The sequence below is a fragment of the Natator depressus genome, chromosome 4, assembly GCF_965152275.1.
Source record: "Natator depressus isolate rNatDep1 chromosome 4, rNatDep2.hap1, whole genome shotgun sequence".
Lineage (NCBI taxonomy): Eukaryota > Metazoa > Chordata > Testudines > Cheloniidae > Natator > Natator depressus.
In genome coordinates, this window is record NC_134237.1 from 135,552,714 (window position 1) to 135,573,597 (window position 20,884).

General features: G+C 56.9%; 1 protein-coding gene across 4 annotated transcripts in view; it reads right to left on the minus strand.

The window, feature by feature from the left end:
- Positions 1–840: 840 nt before the first annotated feature.
- Positions 841–20,884, minus strand: part of ADAM33 (ADAM metallopeptidase domain 33) — a 74,755-nt gene continuing 54,711 nt past the window's right edge. For 3 of the 4 annotated variants that reach the window (XM_074951943.1, XM_074951942.1, XM_074951946.1), the window contains 16 exons: positions 20,146–20,217; positions 19,403–19,569; positions 19,201–19,285; positions 18,309–18,451; positions 16,273–16,450; positions 15,596–15,685; positions 14,835–15,030; positions 13,318–13,426; positions 10,428–10,632; positions 9,461–9,538; positions 8,331–8,439; positions 7,518–7,665; positions 6,496–6,598; positions 3,879–4,112; positions 3,036–3,190; positions 841–1,025 (listed from right to left, as the gene is read on the minus strand). In XM_074951943.1, the coding sequence (XP_074808044.1) occupies positions 974–1,025; positions 3,036–3,190; positions 3,879–4,112; positions 6,496–6,598; positions 7,518–7,665; positions 8,331–8,439; positions 9,461–9,538; positions 10,428–10,632; positions 13,318–13,426; positions 14,835–15,030; positions 15,596–15,685; positions 16,273–16,450; positions 18,309–18,451; positions 19,201–19,285; positions 19,403–19,569; positions 20,146–20,217 (2,124 nt within the window). In that variant the 3' untranslated portion in view covers positions 841–973. The remainder of the gene's footprint in view (positions 1,026–3,035; positions 3,191–3,878; positions 4,113–6,495; positions 6,599–7,517; positions 7,666–8,330; positions 8,440–9,460; positions 9,539–10,427; positions 10,633–13,317; positions 13,427–14,834; positions 15,031–15,595; positions 15,686–16,272; positions 16,451–18,308; positions 18,452–19,200; positions 19,286–19,402; positions 19,570–20,145; positions 20,218–20,884) is intronic. The other variant, XM_074951944.1, reaches the window with a different exon arrangement.

The window sequence follows — 20,884 nt, forward strand, 5'->3', positions numbered from 1 at the left end:
GCCCTTGAGAGACATCAGTTTGTCAAACCTCACAACACCCTTGTGAGGTAGGTATTATTACCCCCATTTTACAGATGGGGAAACTGAGGCACAGAGTGGTGCAGTGAGTTGGCCAAGGCCACGCAGTGAGTCAGTGGCAGAGTTGGGAGTGGGTCTCCCCAGCCCCCTGCTCTCACCACTGGTCCACACTTCTTCCCCCTTTTCATAATAAAACATTAGCAGCTCAGAAAGCAACCACATGGCTTACACCATATGACGGGAACAAAGCACATGGCTGGGGAACCCCCCGCTCCCTGAAATAGCCGAGCAGTTGAAACCCCGTTGACACACATGCCGCACGAGGGAAGCACTCCCAGCTGGCTCCTCTTCAGAGCACCTTATTCTGCTGGGCTCTCCACGATTGTCACGGCCTTTCAGACCAGGAGGAAGCCGGGGAGGGTGACAACAAGGATCCTCCAGGGACACGCCAGTCAGACACCCCACCGCTAGGTGGCACCGTTTGAGTCGGCAATTGCATTGTCCCCCGGGCCGCGTGGATCGCCGGTGCCAGCTGTGGTAACAACGTCCAGCATTGGATTCTGCTGGCGAGAGAGGCAAAGGTAGCTAGGCCCTGCCTCGGGACTGGTCACCAGCCTCTTCCATCAGTGCTGGCTGCTTAGGGCACCCAGATCTGCTGCTTCCCAGCCCAGCAGGCATGGCTGGGAAGGAGCAGAGTCTGGATGATGCCCCTGGCAGGCAGCTGATGCGTCATGGTTAACCCCACAAGCTGCCCTGCCCACCCCACCCCAATGATATAGCTCCGTACCACTTTCCCCTCCCCCACACCCTCCCTCTTTTATGTGCAGAAACATTTCCCCTCATATAAAAATAGTCCTTTGGTATCCAAAAGAGCCCCGTCGCCCGCAATAGTGCAAATGAGGAGAACCAGTTCGGGGAGCATGTGCGAGGATTCCTCTTGCTTTTTCCACGTTTGTCATTTCTTAAAGGGGAAGGAGGCGGACTGGACCTTGAACCCCGGGACGGGCCTAATGGAGAGAAAGAGAAAAATGCCACGTTCGAGAGAGCAGAAACCAACCGGCAATTGTGCAGCTCTCGGCACTGAAGGGGCTTCATAAACATCGAGCTCAAATTCACACATGTGCAGAAAGACGGCTCACGGCCCAGGCACCATCCAAGTCCTGCGGGCGCCGGGGTCTGGCTTGTCTATTGAGACCGTAAGCTCTCCGGGGCGCCCCCTTGTGTTTGTGCAACGCCTAGCAGCATGGGGCCATATTCCTGGCTGACCCTTAGGAACTGCCGTAATAAATATGATTACCAATGAGACACCAGCTCTCTGATATGGGCCCGTAGTCACAGGGGCTGAGAGATCACTATGGCCTTGCCAGGAAGGGCAATATTACTGAGGTCCCATTTTATGTACCACATGGGAACGAGGCCCAGAGTGACTAAGGGGATGTCTACACTGCATTGTAAACCTGGGTCTGTGGGACCCGGGCTTGTGAACTCAGTGTTTCCAAGCCCACGCTTGAGCGTCCACGCTGCATTGGAAACTTGGGCTTACAATGGGTGGACCCAGGTCTCACGGCCATGCTAGTGTGTCCACATTGCGCTGCATCCGCACTGCACAATGACCGGGCTTGGACCCAAGCCACAGGAGGACTCAGTCTCTGACTCACCCCTCTAGCAGTGTCCTGGGACCTGGAGCCTGAGCGCTTGTTGACCCGAGTCAGACTGATTTGTGTGTGGATAGAAGGGGGGCTTGGCTGAAACCTGAATCACAGCCCAGGCTTAGGCCAGGTCTACACTCAAAAGTGAAGTCGACCCAACCACATCGCTCAGGGGCATGAAAAACCCACACCCCTGAGTGACATAGTTAAGCCGACCTGACCCCCCAGTACAGACAGCTCTGGGGTAATGATGGAAGAATTCTTCCGATCGAGCTACTGGCTCTTGGGGAGGTGGATTACCTACGCCAACGGGAGACCCCCTCCTGTCACTACAGCAGTAGCCTTTCAAGTGCAGACATGCCCATAGCGTGGAGTGGAGACATATGGAAAGTGATGTGCCCAAGGTCACAGAGGGAGTCTGTGGCAGAGCAAAGGATTGAACCTGCAGTTCCCCGCTCCCCAATCCGGCCTGTTAACCACAAGGCTGTTCTTCCTGCTGGCAAGGCAAGCTCCTGCCACAGAGTGCAGCGTCAGCGGGATAGCTGGAAGGGGGAAGGGCGTGGGCAGGGAGGAAAAGGAGAAACAGCCCGGTCCCCTTGTTGCTGCTGGCTGTGCTCTGGGCACATGGCAGGGAACAGGCCCCAACCCTGCAGGGAAACCCTGCACGCCCCCCTACCCCCCACGCCTTTGGGCAGAGCCTGGCAGGTTGCGGGCAGCTGAGTCTGAAGGAAGATGCCATCTGACTGTACAGAAACTTCCCATGCCACAGCCCCTTTGCACAGGCCTCTGAGCGCAGCCCCAAATGGGCCCTTCCCCACCAGGGGCCTCTCAGGCAGCGAGAACTTGCTCACCCTTGCCCCATGGTGCCCCTCCAGCCACACAGAGCATTTACTAACCCCCACAGTGCTTCCTTAAGCCAACTCGCTCCCCCAGACTGCCCCCCCGACTATTCCCCTGGCCCCTGCTCAGCCCCAGCCCCGCCCCCCCCAGCACACCGACCGTCCCCTCGGGCACTCCATCAGGCTGCCTTTGCCCAGACTTCCCCCATCTCCACCAAGTGCAGCCTCCTGGGCCAGTCACCTGGCACCCCTCAGCCCGGGAGACTTGCTGACATGGGCCCTCTCTCAAGCCCCACGGACCATTTGCCTGGCCCAGGAGGTGCTGGCCGCCTGCTCACTGTTGTTACATACTCGCCTGCAGCTCCTCCATTACTGCTGTAGCAAGGGAATGGGACCCTGCTCTCGACAGCTGCAGGGAAGGGGGCACCTCTCCTAGTGGCCTCAGCCCCAGCGTGCTGTACCACCGGATCCTGCCAGGACGCAGCCAGGCAAGGGGGCAGCCGAGCTTCGAGCTTTACTCTGGACTTACTTGGTTAGGTACCTGGCAGAGCTGGCCCCTGCCGCCTTGAAGTTGGTGGGAGGGACCGTGACCAGCAGGGTCCGTCCCTGTGCCGAGGGAGGTGTTTTGGCCAGGAGAGGGCTCCCAGGCAGAGGCCGGCGAGGGGGTCCGTGCTTTGAGACGATCTAGAGGAGACCATGGTACAAGCAGGTGTGAATCCAGCAGATTCTCTGTCCCAGGAACAGTCCCCAGCTGCCCACAACACGGCCTCTCCAGCTGCAGGACAGAGCTGGGGCTACTGGAGACTAGAAATGGGGTATTGCTGTACATGCTGTGCCCCAGGGGACCCAGGCGAACTTCAAACCCTCTCTTGCTGCCGGACATGGCTAGCTCTGCCCACCACTGCAACACAGCCACCTCTTGCGGGGGACCCAGCGGCTGTTCAACTCGGCCCAGCATCTCATTGGAAAGAGCCACGGAGGCAGAAATCCCTTCTCGAGGCGGCTAGGGGTGGGGTGGAGGCCCCGGGGCAGAGTCCTGTTCTGCAGACAAACAGGCCGTCAGCACGGCAGCCTCTGAGGCTGCCAGCCACCAGCCCCGTGTGCACCAGGCGGGGTCTGAACCCAGGACCTTGGTATCTAAAAGCATGAGCCTCTACCGCTGGAGCTAGTGTCAGCTCAGAGGCAGATAAGCCGCTATGCATGGCCTCACCCCGAGAGTGGGACAAAGAGAGACCCAGCAGTAGCCTGGGTCCTAGCAGCATTGAATGGGGCCTGGCTGACAGAGGTGAGACAGGACACCTCATTGTACTCCAAGAGGGACCGACACAGTAACTGAACCCTTGTGCATAGGGGAGTGACCAGGGAAACTCACCACAGGGGTCCTCACAGGGCTGCTGGGAAGAGGCTTCTTTGGAGGCAGCAGCTTGGGTTGGAAGCCGATCGTTTTGGCCGGAACGATGGGGGATTTGCCGCCAGGAGGAGGTGGCCTGGACGGCTTGAGGTCTCGGTGGGGCTGAGCGGCTGGGCTGGGAGCCTGGCGAAGGGGGTGGACAATGCTGATGGGCTGGGAACCATTCGGCTTGAGGGGGAAGATGCTCCTGGCTGCCTGCAAGGTCGGAAGAACAAACAAATGGAGTCAAACCTAAGGCCCAGGTCCCCGGTCACTGGGAGGGGACTATCCTCAGCGGGCACACAGGAGTCCAGTGACCTATGTGTTCCTCTGCTTCTGTGCGGGTTGGTGCTCAACTGTTCCTGCCTCTTCGCCTTCCCTTCTCCCTCACGTGACCCAAGGCCACGCTCACTCTTTGCAAGTGGAGTGGAACATAGTGCCTTGGGACTGTCGCCCCAGGAGAGGGACTAGGAATAGCGACTACCTTGGAAGTATCCAGCCCAGATTTTCCACCAGACCCAGTGCATTCTGGGACAGGACAGGACCAATGTTCCCTCTAATTTTTTCCATCCATGTGCAGAATAAATTTTGTTATGCACACCAAGGTATGTGTGGGCATGCGCCACTAGGAGAAACAAAAAACCTAGATATAATATATATATTTTTTAAAAAGTTTACCATAGGGATAATTACTCCAGCCAGGACAGGTTAGGCTTTATAGAACTCACTACTTAAAGAATTAAATTTAAGTGTAAGAGAAATAAAAATTATGAAATGCATAGACCAGTCAAAACACTAAAATAACACACCTTGAAAGAATAAAATTACAGAGAATATATGTGCATTGTAGGAAGTACCAAGAAGTAACAACAACAATAACACAAGTGTGTTAGGAGGTGAGTGAGTGAGTGTGTGTGTGGGAGAGTGTGTGTGAGAGAGAGAGAGAGAGACCCCGACCGACCGACCCAGAGACAGTGTGTGGGGAGAGGGGCTGCTGGGTAAGTTTCTGAGAGACACCATGTGCTCTCTCTTTGAGGCACTCACTAAAAGCTCTCCTGCTCTGTCCTGACTCTGAGCCCTGTCTCCCCTCCCGGCTCTGCGGAGATGGGGTACATGGGCAGGGGGAGGGGAAGGGAGAGAGACTATGTGATAAGCTGGCTGCTGGGGAAAGCTTAGAGACCATGCACTGTCTCTTTAAGAAATGCACACTCACTCACTCACCCTAGTTCAGACCTCAGACTGCCGCAGCTCCAAGTCCTGAGCCAGGCTGTCCCCTCTCCCCTGCTCTGCGGAGATGCGGTACAGGGGTGGGAGGGAGGGGGGACACCCTGACGTCGGCATCTCCCTCCCCCCGCACTCTGCACAGCCAGCAGGAGGGTCCCGGGAGCAGCTGCAGGAGCAACATGGCTGCCAAGCAGCGGGAGGAGGGGCACCTGAACACACGCTGCCAGATGTGTGCGCTCTGCTAATCAGCTGCGTGGCACTTGAATCTCTCCTGGGCGGCCGCCCAGCTGTGCAGCTTAGAGGGGACAGAGGACAGGAGAGCTGCGGACTCCGTGCAGCCCTCCAGCCAGAGTGGACACGCTCACTAAACCCAAGGCTTCCTTCCATCGTATTGATTCCAAGAGCCAGCGCTGGAACAGAACGACAAGAAGCGAAGCTGTCCACAGTCGCTGAGATTCAGTGTCAACTCCTGGCCTTGAACCATTAAAGGAGAGTCATTTGCAACCTCTGCTAAGCTGCACCTTCGGGATGTAGTTCGAACCTGCTACAACTGTCCACCCCCCCCCCCTCCACCCCCCGCCTCCCCCCTCCACCCCCCGCCCCCCCCCCCGGCCCTTTGCCAGGTTGTCCAGGAGAAGATGGGACTTAGGGGAATGGTTCAAAAAGTGAACCACTGTTTGAAGGGCAGGGGTGAAAAGCAAATCAGTATTGGAGGAAGAGGCCTTGGTGGGAAAAGGAGCCATGTGACTGGATTATAAGGGTCTTGTCATTATTTATGAGAGCATAACGTGTTTTAGCTGGGTTATGAGTGACTGGAAGCCTTCATTTAATGTAATAGTCAGTCAAGCACCAGCCAAGTTGCAGATTCTTGGCCCAGTTCTGGTCTCCGTTACGCTGCTTTTTTCTAAAAGCTCTGCTCTAGGAATTATTGTGGGGCAGTTCCCCAGCCTGCGTTGCACAGGAGGCCAGACTAGATGATCACAACGGTCCCTTCTGGCCTGGAGTCTGTGGTGTAAATCTGGAGTGACTCTTGGCTTTGGTGGAAGTTATTCTGGATTTAGAGCAGTAAAATGCAGAGCAGTGAAATTCGGCCACGATGCTAATGAAATAAACCATGGCCACATACACCCAGCCATCAAGGTTATTAGCGGGTGTAGAACCCAGGACCTCCAGCACCAATAAAACTACAAGCCCTGCCTATTGAGCTCCAGGAATCACATTACTAGGTTCTGCTGGGTAGCAGATTTGGAGGTGCTGGAGCCAGCCGCTAGAGAGAGACGTGAGCACAAACACAGGAAGCTAGAGCACCACTCTAGGAAGAGGAGACGTAAACTTGGAGTAATCGGTCATGCAAAAATCTGAAGCCCCCACTTACTTTGTTAGTGCTGTTGGCAGCTTTATCAGAGGAGGAAACATCCTGCAAGGTGAAAGCCGCGTTCGAATGGCCCCCGGTTCCCTTCTGGTGGATGGCTCCGTTCCTGCCCCCAATCACAAACAGAAAACACAAGCTATAGAGAAAATCAAATGCTTTGCAATAGCTGCCCTCACGGGTGTTGGCTGTCAGACCCCGGAATGGACAAGTGAGCCATAAGGAGAAGAGAGTACGGTTACACGGCTGCTTTTAATACCCAAGGGAAGGTAGTATTTTCACTGAGGCATATTCTGAATGTGCCCGGGATTTAAAATCGACAGATGGGGCTGGTTTCCTTTGCTGTTAACCGTGTTTTTAAATATTTGGGTGTGGCTCAGAGAGGAGAGGATGGGGACCAGACAGAACACATGAAATGCTGAACTGATCTAGTTCTGGTCTGACACCGAAAACATTTGCAGTCCCCTAGGAACAGAAGATGACATATGGATGGAGGTAGGCAGTGTTCATGTAGGATACACCTGAGTCTAGTGGATCATTCCTGCTCAGTGCTTTGGAGGAGAGATGCAAAATCCAATTTAGCCAGGGGAAAATCCCTTCCCAACCTCAAATCTGGCTATCAGTTTAACTCAATGCATGCAAGCAAGAATCACACATTCTGATCTCACATTAGTGTACATTGCAAGTAACTCCACTGAAGTGACACCATGTGAAACTGGCATTAGATCAGATCAGAGGTAGACCCAAATTTTTAAAGATATTTAGGAGTTGCAGGTGACTGTCAATGGGATTGTGGCTCCTAAGTGTCTAAATCCCTTCTGACAATGAGATTTAGTCTCTTAAATCAGGTAGACATTGCAATGCTGAGCGCAGCAGTGCCTAAATGCCTTTAACAATTTGGGCCCTATGCCCTATACCTCTAACCCACCCATTCTCTCCCCCAGTGAGTCGAGGCGCAGAATCAAATAACTGTGGGTGTCGCTGGGTCCTCAAGGGGGAGATGGTCTCTGGCTCCATCAGTCGCTCACCTGCGCGTCTCCTGGCTCTTCCTCGTGCTCTTTATCCATTTGCTCAGGAGCGAGTTCTTCCGTCTGTAGCACCAGTAGATCCCCAAAGCTGTGGCAGGGAGGATCAGCAGGAAGACGAGCAGCAGGGCTATCAAGATGGCTTCATGGTCTGGGGAGGGGGAGGGGGGGAATGGAGAAATGAGGAGGGGGCTTGAAGTTGCATCAGCCCCTTACATTGGGGGTGGAAAACACCCCCTCCCATTTGACAGGCAGACATCAGAGCAGTTCGGCTCTGCAGCGCGGCTGCGTAGAAAACAGCGATCTGTGTCCATCCCTTTCCATTGCACCTCGTAGGGGTTCACAGCAAACCAGTCTCCGACCGCCAGTGCTGCAAACCCAGACCCCGATACCTTTGGTGTGGGCCGAACCTGCACACGCAAAATGGCGTGCCCAATGTATGCCCCCCACACAGGGCAAGCTGGAGTTGCAGGCACATCTCTGCAAACAGCCTATAGCTCCTGCCCAGCCACCGGGGACCCGAGAAGCTGCTAAAGAGGCAGCTGTGGGGAAGTATTGCCAACAGCTCTCCCTATGTATGGGGAGATGCCTAATGAACCTCCCCACTTGGGAACTGTCCCATCAGCTGCTTTCTCTCTCCGCCTCGCCGTTCTTGAGCCTCTGGCATGTTAACAAAGAGAGCAGCTCCATGCTTCACTCCGACCTCCCATCCCAGGGAGTGGCCCGGCTTTGAGCTGAGGGGGGGTGTATGGAAGCCCTGGGGCCAGTGCCCCGCCCCCTTCCACCTCGGGCCACCGGCCTGACATCAGAACTCACTGTCGTGCTGCACGGGGCCGCTGTCCACGCTGCCCCCCAGGCCCGGCTTCTCGCAGTACGGGGGGGCCCAGCCGGCACTGCAGTGGCAGTTCTTGTTGCTGTTACAAACCTACAGGTGCAGGGAGAGGGGGTCAGGGCCAGGGCAGGGTAATGGTCAATAGCAGACTGGTAAGAGGACAAAGTGCAAGGAGATGAAAAGCCGGTGACGAGCTCCCACAGGCAACCAACACCAGAGAGGGCCCAACTGGGAAAGGAGGCATAGCCATAGTTAGTTTCAGCCTTCCCAGGCTCCACCTCCCCAGGAGAGCTCTCAGAGCAGTGACAGCAGTACTGGAAGAGCTCCGGACCATCCGTCTAGGTGCCTCTCTCACAGCCACCTTGGAGCACCCACGGTTCTGGCCAGGCCAGTCTGTAATCAAACCAACGTCCTTGTTGGCTGTCCCTTTCCCCCTCCCAGCGGGGTGAAGTGCTTGAGCCATCTAGCGGCCCACCCGGACATCTGCAGGTCCAGTTCCGTGGACTTGGGCGAGGCAATGCTCTGACATGGCATCGTTAAACCAACTGTGCTCTGGAAGCCCTTTTCTCCACTCATGCTCTGGAGGGGGGATTGTCTCCTGAAGAACTTTGCACTCCACCCAAACTGCTCCAAGTTCACTCACCCTCTACTCACCCAGGAGCCCTTGGGGACCTGCTGGGAAGACACTGACCTACGATGCCAGAAGCTCTGGATTCATATCGCAGGGAGCCCTGCCTCTGGAGACCAAAACTTCATCCCCTTTAAACTTTTCATCAGAATGGCTCCTTCTGGCCTACGACTCTCCCTCCTGCATGAAGATCTCAGCCAGGCTTCGGAGCATAGCTGGATGCTAAGCTGACAGGCATCTGAACCACGCTCTGACCACTCCCAAACTGAGGCGAAGTTCAGATCTAGAACCCAGGCCCTTAGAACCCTGGTGATCCAACCTGTCCCCCCTTGAATTCGACCCCAGACTCAAACAGACCAACTCAGCCCCATCTCTACTCGACATGGATGCAAAGGGCAGGTGACCACTTGGCTGTGAGACGCTCACCTCACTGGAGAACCTGAGCCAACCTCAGGACTCCACAAAAGCTCTGGGATGGTTACTCACCCCGTGGCCATGGCACTGCGAAATGCACTTCTCCAGCTCAAAGAAGGAAGCATTCTGGCACCTGCGATCCTTGCAGACCTGAGTGAAATGAGCGAGGGGGGAGTTAGTGAGGAAAGACCTAGGAGTTCAGATAGGAAAATGTAACCTTGCATTCCTCAGCTAGGACCCCTGGGCACCTAGACAACTTGGGAGATGGAGCCTCCAACCCGTCACTCCGCAGTTGTAATGTGCAAACCCCAATAATATCTCAGACACTTCAGACCTGATTAGCGAATCCAGTCCCTTCCACCCTGCCTCCTCCCTTCCCCGCAAGCGTCAGCTGGGACTCCAGAGCGCCTTCCCAAGGGATCAGTCGGGGTGATATTCCCGGTACGCCAGCAGCACAGATCCACTGCTCCACTTTGGAAACTCATTCCTAGTCTAACTGACCTGGCTGACTTCCTTCGTGAAGCGTGTGGAGATGCGGGGTGAGCAATGCTGCACAAGGGCGAGCAATGCCCCTTCGCCCCTCATATCCCCGTCCCCGCATGTACAGACGTGTGGGTTGTGCTGGGATGTTCTGAGGTGAATTCAGCACTGGAGGGACGGGATCACATTGACAGCCCAGACACTGGAGTCCTCTCTGGCTAGGGACCCCCGCCAGCCTTGATCTCTCCCACCACCGTGCCGCCACCCTGACCTGCAGGGACCATCCCTCTGGGTCTGGAGGGAGCTCAGCCCCATAGCCCAGCCAGTCCTGCCTGCCAAGCAGGAGGCTAACTCATGCCCCCTGTGGCGGTGCAGGCACCGTATCTCTGAAGCCCGTAATCAGGCCAATTCCCTTCAGCTGCAGGTGCGAAGGGGGTCAGGAGCCCCTCTGTGTCCTGCATCGTCCTGCCCAAGGCTCTGCTGGGTGAGTCTCCAGGAACCAAAGACCACAGCGTCCTCCAACCGCTCAGGAAGTGGGGGGGAGGGAGGGGGCGCTTACCATCCCGTCCCCACACTTGGTCCCTGTCATCACCAGGCCGGGGTCCGACAGGTCCCCCTCGTCGTCCTTGGTGGCGTACATGAAGGTGCCTCTGCATTTCACCTCCCGCCCGTTGAAGCGGATGGTGGTGTCCATGGAGACGGTGTTGGTCCCCTTGGGTTTCCTGGCCGAGCTCTGGCACTGGATCTTGCCGCACTTGGCGTCTCTAGGAAGAGAGGCACCAAGGTTACCTAACGGGCCATCGCTGGTCGAGCTGAACTCGTCGCGTTATTGGCCCCCCCACCTCGGTATCAGAGAGGATCAGGACGTGCTGTAGGAGGAGCTTAACAAAGCAAGGGATTCTGGGTAATTCATGAGTTGTCTGCTTCAGCACGTGGCAGCTGTTGTCTCACATGACACCGCCTGCTAGGCCCAGGGTCCAATTCCAGAGAAGTCAATTGCCCATTCCCCAGAAACGCTCAGGTCCCAGAGCGTTTTCATTTGGACCCCTCTCCCTGCAGTGTTGTGAGACCCCCTCACTTGCCTAAGTGCCACCTCTAGTACCTGTCTGCCAGGGAGCTGAGGGCATGGACCACAAACGATTCTCTCTCTGCACCAGACACAGCCCCAGGGCGGCATGAATGTCTTCACGGAGAGGTTGCATGCTGTTAGAATATAGATATTCAGGCCTGTCTGTGAAGGCCTATACTCTAAGAATTTAGGTGTATTCTTATCACTTGGCCAGTTAGAGGTATAAAAGAAAGAATCAAAATCACTGTCTGCCGGTGTAAGGGCCTTCTCTTACTGTGACAGTCTGAGGCCCTGTGCTTAGGCTAAGGCCTTTGGCTAAGCAACAGAGGCAGCCATAAGCTGGGAAGCGACCGGTCACCTCCTCACATTCCAACCCAGTCACATTGAAATAAGGTGCTATTGGGCTGCTAGGATACAAGCCTGTCCTGATAGTGCCCATCGCCTCCAGAGAAAGGGAAGTGCCTAGAAGATGTAAAAGAAAACTTAGTTTGATAGCATCCTGTCTGGCAAGAACTCACTTATCAATAGCTGAGGTGTGAAATCCTCACTTCTGTGTTTGTTCTATCACTGTAGTCCCCATTTCCCTATTGTTTGTCTGTATAATCTCCGTCTGGTTCTGTGATTGTTTCTGTCTGCTGTAGAATTAATTTTGCTGGTGTAAACTAATTAAAGTTGTGGGATATAATTGGTTAAATAATCAAGTTACAATATGTTAGGATTGGTTAGTTAAATTTCAGGAAAATGATTGGTTAAGGTATAGCTAAGCAGAACTCAAGTTTTACTATATAGTCTGCTGTCAATCAGGAAGTGTGTGTGTGTGGATGGGTGGCCGGGGGGGAATGGGAACAGGGGTGGGGAAATTGGAATCATGTTTAGCTAAGGGCAGGAATAGTAACAGGGACACAGGTAAGGCATTGTGGTGTCAGAGTTAGGAAGGGGGACACTAAGGAAGGAAACTGGAATCATGCTTGCTGGAAGTTCACCCCAATAAACATAGAATTGTTTGCACCTTTGGACTTCGGGTATTGTTGCTCTCTGTTCATGCGAGAAGGACCAGGGAAGTAAGTGGGTGAAGGAGTAAACCCCCTAACACATGCTACCAATGGATCAATGCAGAACAGTTCCTCTCCAGTCACCCGTTTCACGCTCCGATACTATCACTGGCCTCTCGCCCACCAACCGGCAGGTACATGAGGGTGACAAACCTACAGCTGCTAAATCACAGAATCGTAGAACTGGAAGGGACCTCGAGAGGTCATCTAGTCCAGTCCCCTGCACTTGGGGCAGGACTAATTATCTAAACCAGTGCTACTCAAAGTGGTGGTCCACGGACCGAGCCATCGGCTGCCGGTCTGTGCGCACATTGGGAAAAAAAACTGTCGGTCCCCCACATCAGATAGCTTGAGAAGAGCGGATCTAGACCATCCCTGACAGGCGTCTGTTCCACCTGCTCTTAAAAATCTCCAGTGATGGAGATTCCACAACCTCCCTAGGCAATTTATTCCAGTGCTTAACCACCCTGACAGTTAGGCAGTTTTTTCCTAATGTCCAACCTAAACCGCCCTTGCTGCAATTTAAGCCCATTGCTTTTTGTCCTACCCTCAGAGGATAAGAACAATTTTTCTCCCTCCTCCTTGTAACAACCTTTTATGTACTTGAAAACTGTTATGTCCATTCTCAGTCTTCTCTTCTCCAGATTAAACAAACCCAATTTTTTCAATCTTCCCTCATAGGTCATGTTTTCTAGACCTTTAATCATTTTTGTTGCTCTTCTCTGGACTTTCTCCAATTTGTCCACATCTTTCCTGAAATGTGGCGCCCAGAACTGGACACGATACTCCAGTTGAGGCCTTTTTAGCGCAGACTAGAGAGGAAGAATTACTTCTCGTGTCTTGCTTACAACACTCCTGCTAATACATCCCAGAATTATGTTTGCTCTTTTTTTGCCACAGCGTTACCCTGTTGACTCATATTTAGCTTGTGGTCAACTATGACCCCAGATCCGTTTCTGCAGTACTTCTTCCTAGGCAGTCATTTCCCATTTTGTATGTGTGCAACTGATTGTTCCTTCCTAAGTGGAAATCGGACACTGTGCTACCTGCTAGGAGGAGGAATTGAGTCTGGCCTTCAGGAGGGAGGGAAGGAGAAACGAGGTTCTGGCTAAGGGAAACTCAGACACTGACGCTGCTGGTGTGAGGATCGAACTCAAGATCTTCGGCACCGGGAGCACATGGGGCCTCCCCCTGAGCTGCTGGGGATCTCCAGGAGCTAGGAGTGAGCAGCAGGCTGTTACCACAGGAGGCCAGCTGCTCGGGGGAGCTGTGATCACACTCACTAAGCTGGTGTGTTACATATATGGGTGTGAATCCCCAGCGCCCACCTCCGGTCACATTTCACGTAATGCCCCTGGCTGTCCTTGCCGCAGTTCCCATACGTGTCACCGGCTGTGTTGACATCTTGGAAACAGGCGTCGGGAGCCGGCCAGGCACCTGCAGGGGAGAAGAATCAACGCGCCCTGAGCAACCCTGCTTGCAGACCCCACGCTGTGGGGATGGCGGAGACCGGTGGGGGTGGAGTGGAAAGCCAGAGCGAGGGTGGGAGGCTCAGAGGTTGCAGCCGTGTGGAGCACGCTCGAGGTTCAGCTGCTCACACAGACCCTTGGGTTTGCCATGCGGGGCTGGAAATGCCCGGGGTGCGGGATCTCCCCGGAGACGCTTGCAGCTCCAGCGTCAGGCCGCGCTTGCACCCAGGCTGCACAGGGGTGGCAGGGAGACTCGGGGGAAGAAAAAGGAGCCACTTTTGCCCTGTGGCTTCGCGGAGGAATTCAGTCTCCAGGGCCATTTCCCCTGCTGCACTGCGCAGTACACAGCCCAGTCCAGTAGGTGGCACTAACACCACACTAACAGGAAGATTCTCCATCGGTATGGGAAAACGGGACAGACCACGTGCGAAGTCTCACACCAGCTAATCTGTAGCCTATGAGCCAGGCTCCCCCAAGGCTCACCGCTCTGCCCGGACCTAGATGACCAGGGTGCCCTGGCTGCCTATCGCTAGCGTGTCTGAACTGGCGTGCGGAGCCGGTGCGCGTGGGCAGCGCGCGTGTGCGGGGGGATGCAGCGTGCACTGGGATTGAAGGGTGGGTGGGCAGCGGGTGTCTTGTGTGCAGTGGGTCTTGCCTGGGGGGTGCCGTGTGTGCACTGAGGGCTGGCGAAAGAGGGGAGGGGAATACAGCAGAGCTCCCCGCACTGTGGGGCACGCTCCCCTGGGGGATGCGACTGGGGCCTGGGCCAGACCCCACAGAGGGCGGGGAGAGAGCGCCACCTCCTGGCCCCAGCTGCCGGCCCTGTGTCCAGTGTTCCGCTCCCACCCCCGGCTCCAGCTGTGGCCCCCTTACCCCTGTCCACAGTCTCCCCTCCCCCCCGGAGCTGCGGCCTCACTCTCGGCCCCTGCTGGCGGGGGGGAGGAAGTAAAAAGTTCAGGGACCACCGGGATACGGATGCCGTGCAAGCAGAAGCGCACATGCAGTGTTTCTGGAGGCGGCTGGCGCATGGCTGAGCGGGTTTAACTCCCATCCCAGTGACACAGGAGCTAGAGAACCTGCATACGGCAGGAGGGGGCTGCCCAAACACCCACCCCAGGCATAATGCAGCCAGACCTGCCCTGGGGAGCAGCGGCCCCAGCCTGGAAACATGCTGCCCCTTGGGCCTGAACATCACAGGCTCGTCCCGACTGCAGGGGAACGTCGGCGGACGCACCGGCTGGGCCCGAGGGCTGGCAACAGAGAGGCCAACGGCTGGGCAAGCTCAGAGCCGTTCGGTGTGTCCCTCCCCGCCGCCAAAGCCAGGTGCGAGCCCTGTACACAGAGCGAGGAATGGAATGGGAGGGAGCCGGGCTCACCTGGGCCCCAGAGCTGCACGCATTGCTGGTGATGAGTCAGGCACATGCCGTTGCTGCAGTACGCGTCCCCGCTGGCGCAGGCCGAGCCATCCAGCAGGTACACGTTGCCGGGGCAGTAGGGCGAGGCCCCCGTGCAGTATTCAGGGAGGTCGCAGGATCCAGCCGGCTCTCTGCACATGGTCCCAGCTGTCTTCAGCTGCCAGAGCCGGAGGAGAAGAGAGACATTTGCACCTCGGTCCCATCAGCTGCAAAAAGCCCTTTAGCCGTGCCCCCCTCGTAGCCACACCAGGTAGCCTGGTCCCCTGAGCCCCCAGTGGGGTGGGTTGGAGGCTGACTCGCAGCTGGACTGGCCACTCCATCAGCACTGGGATTAGATCTACTCCCTCCTGATCCTCTCCCCTGGGGCCCAGCCGCGGTAACATGTTCAGGGCCAGATGAGGACAGGAAATCCAGGCCTCCTGACTCCCAGCCCCATACGGTAGCCACAGGATCAGTCAGCAGGGATTCCCGAGGGAGCCTGGCCATCGGAGGGCTAATGGGCAAGAGCCAGCCATCGTGGTAGCCAAGGGGACTGAACCCAGGCCCTCCAGAGCCAACACAAGAACAGGTTGAGCTAGAGGATTACGCTGGGATCCGCAGCCCCTTGCTGAGGATCAGGCCCAGAGGGGGGCTCTCTTCCTCAAACCCGATCCTACACAGAGCCGTCTGCTCCCACCTCCCTCCCCCAGCACCGAGTCCGGCCAGCCCCCGGCCGAGGTTACCTGGCAGCTCTGACAGCAGTCCCCGTGGGCGCACTGGGCTCCGGCCTTCAGCGTGCAGTTGTGTGCGTTGCAGCAGGGGTTGGTGCACTCCTGTACGGGGAGAGCCAGCCACGGGGATCAGCTGGCTACTTGGCCTTTCTCAAGCTGACCCTGGTCATTTCCTTTCCCCCCACCACCACCACCCCAGGGCTGGCTTCTGGGGACCCTCCCCCTCTCCGAGATAGCTCTTCAGTCCTCCTTAGTGGAGGAAGCACTTCACTGAGGTCAGTATCATTACCCCTATTTTGCAGATGGGGAAACTGAGGCACGAGGTGGGGCACAACTTGCCCTACCTAGCGAGCAGGAGGACCCCCGGGTTAACAGCCTTTGGCCAGAACCTCGCCATGGTTCACACTGATTTCTCACTGACGACAGGTAGCACCCAGAGGCCTCGTCCAGATCAGCGTCCCACTGTGCTAGGTTCCGCACAAACACACTGTAAGCACTCAGAGTCAGAAGGTCTGATCTAAAGCCCACTGAATTGAACTGAATCCCCCCCTTCTGTCCCCTGTTCACTCCCCCTCCATCCACGAGGTGTTCTGCCCCTGCGCTGCCCCGCATTGGGCACAGCAGATAATGGGGCGCCAGGTGCCTGCAAGGGCATGGCTCAGTTCTCCTTGCAGAGCCAGGGCACCTACCCCTAGCTCCCCACAGTCACACTCCTCCCCGTCCTCCAGGAAGCCATTTCCACACTTCTTGCCCACCACCAGGTCTTTGGTGCTGGGCATGTTGAAGAGACACATCCCGCCTCCCTTGTGGAAGTAACTCTCCAGCTGTCTCTTGCTGCAGAAGCTGAACACGCGAGGGAACGGGTGGCTGCGGAGGGGGGGAGAGCGAGAGAGAGAAAAAGACAGGGAGATATTTAAATCGGAGCAACCAGTTCCAAGGGGAGAAGGGAAGACACCAACACATCTGAGCTTGGCAGCCCAAATGCCTAGGAATTAGAGAGCACAGGGTCTTCAATGCACATGCGGTGATATCCACCCCTAGGCCCCACTTAATCCCTGTTTTGAAACAGGCCCTGTAGCCAGACTTCATAGTACTGGACAGTAATGACCAAAGCGTCCTCCAGAGCAGGGTCACGCGGGCAAGCAGCCTGTGAGGTGCTCAGGTATTACAGTGATGGGAGCCAGAAAAGTTCCTAAGGTAGATTACTCCTGGGGGAATTCTGCACCACTGCAGATTTTACTCTTTCCCCACAGAAAAATTGATTCACACGTCCCTCCTGGGCAGCAGGGGGTGGGTCTGGTTTGAGCATCGGGAGCAGCCGGGAGAGACATAAATTGCCACCTCAGTGGATGGGGATGGGCTCTCTCTGTCCCTCTCGCTCACTATCGTGGAGAGCCCGGAGCTGGGGAGGGGCAGGGCTAGGGATGCCATGGCTGGTGGCTCCTACTGTGCGCCTCAGGGCCAGGGCCAGGTCAAAATCAGACCTGCCTCTGGAAATGTCCCCCGGCTGCAGGAAGTTCCCCAAGGACCCCCAGCTTCCTGCACCAATCACTCCCCAGCTATGGGGGGGGGGGAGGGGTCACTGTATGAGGAACTGCCCAACCCCCATGCATCTGGACCACCCCACACTCAGAACCCCGACGCCGAGCTCCACCCTCCCTGCACCTGGATCACCCCACCAAGCCCCCCCCCCCCACATCCAAACCCCTACCCCACCGAACCCCAACCAGCTGCAGCCAGACCCCCACCCCACTCAGCCTCACTCCCCCAGCACCCAGATCCCCCCCCGCTGAGCCCCAACCACCTTCACCTGGATCCCCTGAAGAGTCCCTAAATCAGCGGTTCTCAAACTTTAGCAACCTGAGGACCCCCATTTTGATTTAAAAAATTTTGCAGAGCCCCCAAAGCCTCCGCTCAGCCCCAGGCCCTACCCCCACTGCACCCCTTCCCCCAAGGCCCCACCCCCACCACACCTCTTCCCACCCTCACTCCTCCCCCTCCCTCCCAGCACTTCCTGAACGCCACTGAACAGCTGTTCCCCAGCGTGCAGGAGGCACTGGGAGGGAGGGAGGGGATTTGATCAGAGGGGCCCACGGACCCCTTGGAGTGACCTCGCAGACCCCTAGGGGTCCACGGAGCCCAGTCTGAGAAACGCTGACCTACGTAACTGAAAACGATGTGATTGTATTGTGCTGTTTTGACAAAGCAAATATTGTGCGTAGAATTCTTAATTTTTTGGTGCAGAATTGCCTCAGGAGCAGCAGAGCGATAGAAACCCCTTTCAGAGGAGACCCGTGAAGCAGGAACTTGGGTCTTCAGAGGGGAACGGCTAGTGAGTTTGCCCGTTCGGTGACTCTGTGGCTGGGTCCGTACAGAAACCGCCGGCGTCAGCGAAAGCACCCGAGGTAGGTGTGGGGAGAGCGTGCCCCGCCTCACCACAGAAACACAGGCCTCGGCCACAGGAGCGAACAGAGACTCCGGCTCTGCAGAACAGCAGCGCTCCCGTTAAACACCCTCCAGCCACTGGAAAGAGACGTGACCACACGTGTGTGCAGGCCTGAATGGAGGGTAGCGGTAAAACACGCACCAGCCGCGCCGTGATAACTCAGACACGGCGCTCATCGCTAAGCCGGACTCTGGTAAGGGCAGCACCCCTGGGGCCTGCAATGAACAATGCACGCGGGGCAGCCGCGGGCAGCCACTTCTTCCGCCGACACCCTCTCACCCAGTGGCAGCGGCCATGACGCAGCCTCCTTGAGCCGGGGTGGCCTCCACGCAGCAGCCCTCGCTGTCGTGGCTCATGCCGAAGTTGTGCCCGATTTCGTGAGCCATGGTGGCGGCAGCTCCGATCGGCAGGTCCGAGTGGTCCTGGTGCAGAGAAGGGGAGGGACGAAGACAGCATCAGGGCCTCCGCCGTCCAGGCTGGGGAGAGCAGCTCCGCCTGGTAAAGGAGCTGGTGCCACTTGGCTCAGAAGGGCTGGGATCGTGTCCCCGATGGTGAGGAAAGCAGAGGATGCCCGTGGCACCTCAAGGCTGGTCTCCGCCTGGGATCCCAGCTCCGAGGGGCACGGGGAACCGAGATGCGGAACGGAGCCAGAGTCAGAGATCAGGGCCTGTGCTCCTGTGTCGAGATTTGGACCCAGAGCTTCCCATGAGGTGGTGTCAGACCTGGAATCGGGGTTCAGCCCCCTATGAAATGCAACCCCAGCTCCGAGTTCCCCCAAGTTCCGGGGCAGGGCTCAGGCTCCAATGGTGGGATTGTGTCGCGCAGCTCAAGGGGGACCCCAGGATCTGGCCACCCTGTGAACAAGCACAAAGGCCTCGGACCACAGAGGGAAAGGGCTCCGGCTGACAGAGGAGCAAGGTCCGCTAAGCTCCTACAGCTACTGACGCTGCTCAAGAAGGCCTGGGCCGGCAGAGGAGCGAGCAGCTCAGGAAACACAAGGCCAGGCAGTTCTAGCCTACAGATTCCACGGGCACTGGCTCTGGAGGCTGCTAACTTGGCCCAGGAGAAGAGGGAGCTGCAATGACATAACCCCAGCAGGTGGGAGGGAGCCACGGGGGGGAGGAGGGTGCCCCAGAGAGCGAAGGGATCATGGGAACCCCCTTCTCCTTACCGCACTCACACCTCCCGAGTTCTCTGCGCTGCACATCCCCTCCAGCGGGGCCATCCCGATGGTCGTCCCTCGGAAGGTCCTGCCGCTGTCCAGACACGCACCGGAAACGAGAAGGGACGGGGTGTGGGGGGCTCATGTTAGTGTGCCCTGGCGGCAGAGCGCTCGCCTGGGGAGACACCCACAGAGAAGCCAGGGGACTCACGTCAGCAGCTGGGCGTTGTCATGCTTCTTCCGAGACCTCAGCATCTTCTTCCACTGCAGGAAGGACCACAGGGTGGCATTGGCGTCACTGGTGACCATGCACTGGTCCCTCTCCGTCCACACCTCCAGGCCGACGAGGGCCACTTTGATATTCAGAGACCTGTAAAACTGAGCAGGGGGCGGGGGGAAGACAACCAAACAGTGCTTCACAGCTGGGCCTCCGGTGGACTCCGATCACCTCTGCCACACTTCCCTCCCCACCCCATGGGGCAGAGGCCGTCATGCGTTCAGGTCTCATGTTGCTCGAGGACACACTGGTACTGTGAGTCCTATTTGCAGAGATCCCCTAAGGGAAGGGCTGAATCTTAGCCCCCTAGTAGTCTCCACCCACAAGCAAGGCTTGTGCCAGTGGGAGCCACCCAAACTGGACAGGCCAAAGGTCAGGGACCAGATGAAGATCAGGCCGCTGGCCACTCCGCTTACCCTGCTCCTGCCCTGAGCCATGCTGGATGGCGCAGGAAGGATTCAGACTCAGTGGCCCTGTGACTTAATCAAGACACAACAATGCTGGGAACCTTGGGGATAGGCCAGGGGCACTGTCTAAGACAAAGGTTTGCCTGTCCGGAGCGGGGGCCTCAGCTCAAGTCTCAGCACTGTGAGCCTGGGCCCGGGGACGCTAGGTGCTGTACACACGTGATGCCACGCAGAGAGCAACCTGCTCTGCCAAGGGCACCCGGGCGTTACCTTGTCCACGTAGTTGGCAATCTCCAGAATCCGCTGCTTTGTTTGGCCCAGGTTGCGATTCTGTTTGAGGAACTGGAGAGAGGGGAACAAAAGAGGGATTAGGCTAGGCGGGAGGGCATATTTAAGTCCCATCTTAAGCAAAGCTACTGAGGGACCTTGCTCGACAACCATACGGGACTGGTGGGGGTGGATCTCACAATAACTTCAGCCATGGTCGAAAGAGATGGTGCCCATTACCATCACCCACGATGGGGCGTCTGGGGTGGCCATGCCGAGCATTCAGGCTTGAGGGGCTCCGCGCATGGAGCAACAGGGGGCTGCAGCTACTTCTATCGACCTCAGCAGCCGTTGGCCCAAATGAACTCTGACCGGAGCAGTGGCACTGCGCTTAGACCGACGCCGTCGGTGCACGTGTGAGAAATCATTAGGTTAGGTTAGCTACCCTCAGGAGCGGATCTTCCTCGACGACTTCCTGCCACGCTAGTACCTCCAGCTCGTGCAGCCGGAAGGGAGGGGTTCCTGTCTGTTAGAGGAGCGTCCTGTTATTCGGTGCCCCACCCAGACACACGACACTGCAGCAGGACCCTAGCTGCGCCAACGCGTCCGACAGACAAGGGATGAGTGTTCACAGGCCTCTCCTTTGTGGAGAGCTGAACTGCCGGGAGATTTCCTCCTGTGCTTCACCCAGGTCGTGCCTGGATCTATTGCACAGCAGAGGCCTCAGATTAGTGTCTCGGGG